Genomic DNA, 10,000 nt, shown 5'->3' on the forward strand with positions numbered 1-10,000 from the left:
GTGAAAAAAATGGAAGCAGGACTTACGGCTTCGCAGCAAAACTTGGCAGATAATAGTTCGATTGCTGCTCGTCAAAACCAAGTAATTATATTAACAATTTGAGAGCCTGAAATTTTATCTTTAAAAATTTTTTTTTTTTTAAAATTTCATTTCTTTCTTAGATTGAAGGTCAATATTCACACTTGTTGGGATTGGCAAAAGAAAGACAAAATAAATTAGATGAAACCGTTAAGGCTTATGTTCTTGTAAGGGAAGCTGCAGAATTAGCCAATTGGATTAAGGATAAAGAGAATTATGCCGAAGTGGAAGATGTTGGCGAAGATCATCATCATCTCCTCCACGCATCCTCTCTCTCTCTCTCTCTCTCTCTCTCTCTCTCTCTCTCTTTAAAAAACAACAAGTTTAATAAATATATAAAATAATATTTGTATTGTCTTTTTTTTTTTTTTTTTTTTTTTAAATTTCCCGGGTTTTTTTTTTTTTCGTAGAGGGCTGTGAAATGAACTGACTCTATAATCGTTGACCGGAAACTAAAAACGAAACGAATAATAAACGTAACTCAATAATACTTGTATTGAAGAGAGAGAGAGAGAGAGAGAGAGAGAGAGAGAGAGAGAAAAAAAAAGAAAAGGGCGGTTTTTTTGTTTTTGTTTCACTTTTCTTTTTCTTTTTTTTTTTTTTTTTTTTTTCAAAAAGAGGGTTTTTTTTTTTTTTAATTTAATTTTATTAAATTTATTTAATTATTTACTTTTTTTTTAATTAAAAATATTTCACGAAAAAATTATTATTATTTGAATTTAAAAAAACAAAAAGTTTCAATTTTTGATTTAGAATTCTTTAATTGAATTAAAAAATAAATAAATAAACAAAATGGCGGTCGTTCGTGTAATACAGAAATTAATTAAAAAATTTTTTTTATTTTTTCAAGTTACTCAACTTTTAATAATTTTTTCCATATCGATGTTTTTTAAATCGAATCATTTTTAAATAATAATAATAATAATAATAATAATAAAATTATTTTACGTTAAAAAAAAGAGAGAGGGAATGAGAGAAAGAGAGAGAGAGAGAGACAGAGAGAGAAAATATTTTGTTTTTCGAATTCGAATCAAATGATGTTGTAAATTATTTTATTTGTAAAAAAAAATTTAAAAAAAAAATTATTATTATTATTATTATTATTATTATTATTATTATTATTATTATTATTATTATTATTTAAATTAAGTCAAATCGAACCGGAGTATTCTGTCGAATTTGTAAAAAAAAACAAAATGGCGTCCTCATCGATTTTTTTTTCCAAAAGAAAAAAAAAAAAATTATTTTTAAATAGTTCACGAATTCGTTCGTTCGTTCGTTCGTTACGGAACAAAATTTATTTAAATAATAATAATAATAATAATATTCATTCGATTAAAAAAAAAAACGTTATGACGACATAATAAAACGGCGTTCGCGAACGAATGGGGTCATCGTCTTTTAATCACAATCTAATACAAATAATTCCGTGCCTAAAAAAAAAAAACGTTCAATTTATTACTATTACTATTATTATTATTATTATTATTATTATTATTATTATTATTATTATTATTATTATTATTATTATTATTTTATTTTGAATTTTTTCATTTTTTTTTTTTGCCGCCAAGTTGTAATCTTACATTATTATGAAGGTTATTTCCTTTTCACTTGTGTGATTTATCTACGTTTTAGATTAAGAAAGAAAGAAAGAAAGAAAGAAACAAATAATAATAATAATAATTTCTTTTTTTTTTTTTTTTAGGGATTTCGCGTGTGTGAAATTTTATTATTATTATTATTATGTACGCATTTTTTTTTTTTTTTAAACAAAACGTGTAAATTCGAATTTTTTTGTCGAGTGAATATTATTTCCGGTGTGATTTTGTTTTTTATAAAATGACGTCACGATTTAAATTTAAATTGTTGCGTTCGGTCGAAATCGGTTTTTAAAAAAACTGGAAAAAATGGATAAACTGGAGACTGACTGGAAATATAAATGAAATTTTTGAATGAAACGAAAAAGGGGGGGAGGGAAAAATAAAAATGGCGAATGGAATTTCAAAAAAAAAAAAAAAAAAAAAAAAATTTTCGTTCGTCGTTAATTATTATATTGATTTATAGATTATTATTATTATTATTTTGTTTTTTTTAAGTAATCTGGAAAAACAACCGTTAAAAAATTTACAAAAAAAAAATTGAAAACTGGTAGCGAATTAAAAAATAATAATGATAATAATAATAATAATAATAATAAGATGATGAAATGATTTTTAATGTTGACGTTAGGAGGAATCAGTCAGTGTCGAAACGTGGCATCAGGTTTTTTTTTTTTTTTTTTAAATACACGAAATTTTTTTAAATTAATCATAAACTTGTTTTAATTGTGTATTAAAAAAAAAAAATAATTGGGGGGCCGCGAATGGGGCAATGCGAAATTTATTAAAATTAATTTTTTTCTTTACGTCTTGTTTTGTTGTTGTTATCATTATTATCGCGCAAATTACGTGGGAAATTTTTTTTGTTTTTTCGGGATAGGGAAAGTGGGGGGGCATGAAGAACTAAGTTAAGTACGAATTTCAATTTCAATTTCAATTTCAATTTAAAAAAACAAAAAAGGGGAGCAAAAATTTTTTGACGTTATTTTTTTACGGGGTGGGAAAAATAATAAATAAATAAATTCTTTAACGTACGCTGCATTTTTTTGTTCAGAATTTTCCGTTACGACGACGTGAAATGAGTCACAAACCGTAAATAAAAGCCAAAAAAAAAAAAATAAATAAATAAAAAGTTATTAAATTTGAAAAAAAATTTATTTATTTTAAATAAAAACATTTTTAAAATTATATATATATTTAAAATAATTTAATTCGATACGATTCGAATGTAAAAAAATAATAGATTTTAAATATATATATATATAAATATTTGGCAAAATAATTTAAATTTGACGGTTAACTCTATTGACACGTTTTTTTTTTTAAACGAATCATACGAATACGTAACACGTAATGGAAAACAAATAAATAAACAAATAAATAATTTTTTTTTTTTTTCCGTTTTTTCACGACGTTTTTTAAATCGTTTTATTATTATTATTATTATTATTATTTTTTGGCTGGCGTTACGTGAAACTAAAATTTAACGTCTACTCGTGTCTACTAGGTAAAACCGTTAAATTTAAATTTAAATTTAAATTTAAATTTAAATTTATTTACGATTTGTTTAAATTTTTTTTTTTTTTGGGGGGGGGGGGATTTACGTAAAAATTTTTCGCTTCGTTTTTTACGGGAAAATATGGCGAAAAATTTTTAAATATGTCTTATTTTAATCGAAAAAACTGTGAAATAGTAATTATTGTGTTGAAATCATCCATTTTAAAATTATACTAACTTGACGGTAACAAACGTAACAAACACAACAAACGACGACAACGACAGCAACAGAGTAAAAGATTTAAAAATTAAACGACGCGAAGGAACAACCGACGACACGACAACACGAGAAAATTTAAATTGAATTGTTTTGTAAAATGCATAAACGATTTTTTTAAGGCGTTGCTAATTAATAATAATGATGATTATTTAATTGAAATCGTACGATTGACACAAAATAAGTAAAAGTTTATAAAAAGAGGGGTGCGTGCGCGTTCTTAAAAGAAAAAAAATTACGACAAACAACAAAACAAAATTAAATGAAAGAAAGAAAATTTTTTTTAAAATCGATGGTGACGTCACGATTTTTATTATTATTATTATTTTTTCTGTCGTTTTTTTTTTTTTTTTTTAAACAAAAAATAATAAAAGATTTTTTTCTGAGAAGGGGTTCGAAGGGGGGGAGGGGGAGGGAGAACGAAAACAATTTTGTCAAAATTACAAAAAAACAAAAGAAACAAAGAAAAAAACCGAGGCGTAGTGTAGAGAAAGAGAGAGAGAGAGTGAGAGAGAGAGAGAGTGAGAGAAAGAGAGAGTGAGACAGGAAAAGGAAGGGGGAGGGGGAGGGGGAATTTATTTAATTTTGATATAAAACCGCAAAATATTAGGATTTTCAAAAACAGATTGAAATAATAACGTAAAATCAAAAAAAAAAAAAAAAAAAAAAAATTGTTTTCGACAAGAAAAAAAGGAAAGAATAATTAATTGACTTTTAAAATTCAAAATGGCTGACGATTATTTGAAAAGAGATGAGGAAGGAGGAAAATTTTTCGCGTCCGTACGGAAAATTCAGATAAGAGATAAAAAAAAAGGGAAAATTTTTAAGTTTTTGTTCTTTTAATGAAAGATAATTATAAATTCGGTGTCGATAACAATATAAAATTTCATTTGAAAAAATAAAAAGCGCGCGAAAGTTTTACGCTCTATGATTTTTTTTTTTTATTTGAAAAAAAATTTCCGTTGGTAGCCTTGTCATACTTGTAAATCATTTTCTAGGGGCACGAGGCTAGTAAAATAAAACAAATGACGTCATACAACAAATCCATTTTTCGATTCCTTAAAACCAAAACAGAAAAACCGATTCTTTATTTTATTTTTAAAATTTAAACATGGGTGACGATAAAAGATAAAGAAAAGATCGATAGATCGATAGATCGATTCGATTTAATTTTATTTCATACCAAAAAAAAATTTTTTTTTTATATTTAAAATGTCTTTTTTTTTTTTATATTCCGATATTGTCAAAGGTTTTTCATTTTTATTTAATAAAAAAAAAATTCAATAGAGGAAGTAAATAGAACAGATACAAATTGAAATCCATTTTAACTTTTTGTACGGTTGTTCAAGGGATGATTTTTATTTATGCTATTAATTCATTCCTTTCAACGAAAAATAATGTAACAATGGATTGATGTTAATAAATAAAATAAAGAAGGCAGAAAGAGAGAGAAAGAGAGAGAGAGAGAGAGAGAGAGAGGGGGGGGGGGACGTAAAGTAAATGGTGGTGAAAGAGAGAAAGAGAGAATAGGGTAAAGTGAATGATGGTAAACGAGAGTGAGAAAGAGGGGGAGAAAGAGAATGAGAGACAGAGAAACGGAGAGGGGGTGTAAAGTAAATGGTGGTAAAAGAGAGAAAGGCAAAGGGAGAGGGGGAGAGAGAGAGAGAGAGAGAGGAAGAGAGACAGAGAAAGAAAGAGAGAGAGAAACGGAGAAAGGGCGGAAAATGTATGAAAGGTGAGAGAGAGAAAGGGAGACGTAAAGTAAATGGTGGTAAAAGAGAGAGAGAGAGAGATAGGGATAGGGGGAGAGAGAGGAAAATAAGAAATTTTCGGTTGTTTTCGTATCGTTTACACTATTATTTTTCTTACCTGTTTGTAAGTTGTTTATCATCTGCTTACACGAATCATCATTATCGGTCATCGTGTCAGCAGTGGTCAGTACTTTATCTTTTAACACTTGAGGAAGAAACGGATGTTTATAAGGGGAAGTCCTCGGAAATGATTTAAGGAACTTTTGTAAAACTTTTCCGAATATGTAATCAGCGTCGTAAGATTTTGCTGTCTGTAATTTTGCTAATTTCGCTTAAATTAAAATTTCTGTATTTTTTTTTTTTTTTTTGTTTTTGCGTTTCCGGTTCTCTTGACATGAAAATTGACAAAACGTTTACGTTTTTTTACGAACGTTGAGACCTATTTCTCCGTCATTTTTAGATTTTTTGTAAATATTTTTTCCGGTTATTATTATTTCTGCTTAAAATTAATCAAACTATGAAACGGTTAAAGAATAATTTTTGTCGGAAAACGTATTTTCATTTTTTTCTTCTCACATTTTTTTTATTTAAAATCATGGAAGAGAGGAAGCAAACATTTAAAAAACTTTTCCCCCGTTCCTTTTTTTCAAATATTTGAGTTGGTTGGATTGTAGTAAAACCGGAAATCAAGCACAAACAACTCATCATTTTTTTTTCTTTTCCAAGGAAAACCTATCGTTATTTTACCTAAATTTAAACATTGACATTTAATTATTATTATTATTATTATTATTATTATTATTATTATCGTAAGAATTTATTACTTTTAATTAAAAAATTTAATTTTGAAAAAATCGATTTGAATAACTGGAATTTATAAAAAAAAAATTACTTAAAATTTTTATTTTTTGGAAAAAAAAAAAAAAAAATTAAGAACAAAAATGAAAAGAAAATTTTAATAATAATAATAATAATAATAATAATGATAATGATATCGAAACAAAAATTTTCACAGTCGAAGAATTAATAAATTAATTTTATTCAAATTTAAATAAATAAATAAATAAATAAAAGTTGCATTCGAGATAAAAACAAAAAATGGCTGACTGGATTAATTAAGAATTCGATTAATTAAAATAACCAACAAAAAATCCCTTATTATTATTATTATTATTATTTCAGTTTTTATTTTTTTTTTTTGAAATGCTTATTTAATAATTATTGTTAAAATTTTAATAATCGCCATCATTTTCATTCATTTATATAAAAATTTAATTTATGACGTGGAACGAGAAAATTAAACGTGTTTATTATTAGTAAACTATAACGAATAAATAAATAAATAAATAAATAAACGTTAATGAATAAAATTAATAAACGTTAATAATAATAATAGTATTTTTTGTACTATCGAAATTCTATGACGTTTATTAATTTGCCCAGGTTTTACCAGGTACAGGCTGGTGTAATGATTGAATGTATTTTAATGAATCCCATCGAATTATTTCGCGCCGGCGTTTAAAGGGGGGGGGGGCGGAATCGAATGAAAAATCCCCGGGAAAATCGAGGTTGGGTAAATAATAAAAATATTTAATAATAATAATAATAATAATTTTATTTTAAACTTCATTTATTCTATTTTTAACAATTAATTTATCGTCTATCGTGACAACGTTGGTTTTACACGATTTGTCCTTTTTCCTAAACGTCACGTACGAATACATCAAACTTCCTAAAACGCTTAAATTAATACCGACGAAATTGAGTACGGTAAATATGTAATCCCCCCCGATTATCATACCCAAATACGTTATCGAAATGTTTTTCAGGGATCCTATAATGGTCGTCGTGAGTGCGGAATTGTAATGAGTGCACGTTATTATCGAATATGTCAATATGAATCCCATGAGACAGGATAGTAGGAAATCGATTAGGAAAAATGGATTCGTCCAATTGGGATAATTTATCGCCAGGTACAAATCGCCCGTTATCCACGATAGGAAAAACGCGGGAAATATCATGAACACGTTATTGTAAAACATGAGACCGTATTTTCCCAATTCTTTGCTCTCCAATTTTTGTTTCATGTAGACTCCATTGGTCGCGGTGAAAAAATCGTTGAGGAGAACGAATACGTAGCCTTCGAAATTGAATGCGAGATCGTTGCTTGCCGCTATCAGTGCACCCGTTATCATGAGGTAAACGGCAAATTGAACGCTTAATTTCGGCTTTATGTTCAATATGTAAAACTCGGATATCATCGTCATCAATATGGAAAACCTTCGGAGTGCCGTGAACATGGGCAAACTCAATTCTTTCGTTCCGCCCAAACCGAAAACCATGTTACCCACGTGTATGAGTGGGAGAGGCCATATTTTCGTTATAATTGTCCTATCGAAATTTGGAAATTCTAACATTTTTAACTTTTTAGACGCGTATAAAACGGTGACGGTCATGGTCATTTGACCCAAGCCGAGAACTTGAAAACTTGGAAATTTGTAACTCGTTAAAACGGTTTTGTTCAAAACGGTTATGAGAAATGAGGCAACGCCGTAAAAAATGGCGGATCCCAACCTTGCGAATAATCCCCCGTGATTTTGTGCCACTCCTCCTCCTCCTCTATTGCAATTTTCTTCGTCCGTTTCCTTTTCTTCTTCATTTTGTAACAAAGGCATAGTATTTATTACCTTTGACATGGCACGCCTTCGGCAATCTGTAAAATTAAAATAATTAAATAAATATATTATTATTATTATTATTATTATTTGACGCGAAAGTTTCGTTCGTTAACGTTCCGTCGTCAAATAATGGGAAAAAGGATTTGAGGTTTTTTTTTTTTTTTTTTGTTTTTTGTTTTCCGGAAAAGATTAAACGTTCCATATGAAATTAAATAATAATAATAATAATAAGGCAGGGAAAAGGTTTTAACGTTTTGGAACACGTTCAAAAAAAGCAAAAAAAAAAAAAATCCCGGAAAATGATCGAATACATAATATCCGGTATGCTCGGTTTGGATCCGATTTGTAAATCTATTATTATTATTATTATTATTATCTGATTTTTAATTTCGTTACGGTTTTAAAAAAATATATTTTGATGTGGCGCCCCCCGGAAATGAAATGAAATAAAAATTTTAAAAAAAACCGCCAAACACCTTTCAGGTATCGAACGTGTGTCATTAATTAAGACATAAATTTTTTTCTCAGGCGTTGTCATAAAAATTTTGCCGTCAACTCGAATTTTTATTTTTTTTAAAAAAAAAAAACTTTAAATAATAATTGAAGGTTTCGAGGGAAAGAGAAAGAGAGAGAGAGAGAGAGAGAAATTTTTTTTTAAACAGGTTGAATGCGAATTTTATTTGTACGCGTTTAAAAGGCGGTGGCGGTGGTAGTAATGGCGGCGAAGGGTTGCCAACGGTTTTCACGCTTACATTCGCAAATGTTTGCAACGGAAAAAATTTTTTTTTTTTGCTGTCGTAAACCAGAAATGTCGTTAAATTAATTAAAATATTTATCGTTTTATTTATTTTAACTTCATTTTTTTTTTTTCTGTTTGCAATGAAATAAAAATTAATTATCATTATCGTATTTAATCGTGCTTGATTTCCCCCCCTCCCCGCCTTCCCCCTTTCCGTCTTTTTTTCTAGAAAAATCTCATCCATAAAAGATTTTAAAAGTAACGAGAGAGAGAGAGAGACAGAGAGTGAAAGAGAGGGAAACATTCGTTAACTTTACGAGTAAGAAAAAAAAAAAATTTCATAGAATAAATAAACGCGAGACGTGGGAGAAGGGGGGGGAGTCGTCACGGAGTTTGACGTCACGAATTAAACATTTTATTTATTTATTTATTTACTTATGACGATCACATCATCCGATTTACCCGCCGGCTACCCGGATTAAAAACTTTTCAAATTGTTTAATTATTAACTAAACGTTCGTTACGTTACGTTACGTAATCCCACTAATTTCAAATGCGTAAATTTTATTTATTTATTTATTAATAAATTTTTTCCGTTAAGTGATGATGAATTTCGAATCGATTACGTGTTTGCGAAAATAAATAAAAAAATTCGAACGGTTAAATTTAACGAGAGTCGTTTATTATTATTATTATCCTCGTTGTTATTATTATTATTATTATAGTTGCTGTTGTTATTATTATTATTATTATTATTATTATTATTATTATTATTATTATTATTATTATTTAAATTTTCGTGGGAACCGTGTTAAATTAAATATTCACTCGATCAAATTGTAATTAACTGAAAAATTTCTTATACAAAAAAAAAAAAAATAAATCTCGTTGCCAACAATATTTAATTTACCGTCGAGAAAAAAAAAAAAAAATCAATAATAATAATGATGATGATGATAATAATAATAATTTTTTATTTTTTTAAGGTTAATTTAACCGGAAAATTTGAAAAAATCCTCCGACGGGTAAATTAAATTTAGATTTTACGATGTAATTTACAAATCGTTTTAAATAATTTTCGAATATTTTATTTATTATTATTATTAGCATTATTATTATTAGTATTATTATTATTAGTATTTTTTTTAATCGTTTAATTTAACGAAAAATTGTAACGGTTTTTTTTTTTTTTTTTTTTTTTTTTAAATTAGTCACGTAATTCAAATTGAATTTTAACGTTCGACGTTAAAAAAAAAAAAAAAATTTTCTTTTCCTCGCACGTGTGCAAACGAAATCCCTACAGCATCATCATCATCATCATCGTCGTCGTCGTCATCGTCATCATCATCATCATCATCATCATGTTTCCAAAGCTCGTT

At 27.4% G+C, this 10,000-nt stretch overlaps 2 protein-coding genes across 2 annotated transcripts; one reads left to right on the forward strand and one right to left on the reverse strand.

The window, feature by feature from the left end:
• Window positions 1–9: 9 nt before the first annotated feature.
• On the forward strand, window positions 10–503 carry Phum_PHUM493970 (uncharacterized protein; the record flags this gene model as incomplete). The annotated part of the gene is made up of 3 exons (XM_002430621.1): window positions 10–81; window positions 162–311; window positions 489–503. 3 exons carry the CDS (start codon window positions 10–12, stop codon window positions 501–503), a joined length of 237 nt encoding a protein of 78 aa, XP_002430666.1.
• Window positions 504–6,823: 6,320 nt separating this feature from the next.
• On the reverse strand, window positions 6,824–7,879 carry Phum_PHUM493980 (UDP-sugar transporter, putative; the record flags this gene model as incomplete). The annotated part of the gene is made up of 2 exons (XM_002430622.1): window positions 6,824–6,936; window positions 6,958–7,879. The coding sequence occupies 2 exons, from the start codon at window positions 7,877–7,879 to the stop codon at window positions 6,824–6,826; spliced, it is 1,035 nt and encodes a 344-aa protein (XP_002430667.1).
• Between the last annotated feature and the right edge of the window lie 2,121 nt (window positions 7,880–10,000).

This window comes from Pediculus humanus, genomic scaffold (genome assembly GCF_000006295.1).
Source record: "Pediculus humanus corporis 1103172108263 genomic scaffold, whole genome shotgun sequence".
Classification (NCBI taxonomy): Eukaryota; Metazoa; Arthropoda; class Insecta; order Psocodea; family Pediculidae; genus Pediculus; species Pediculus humanus.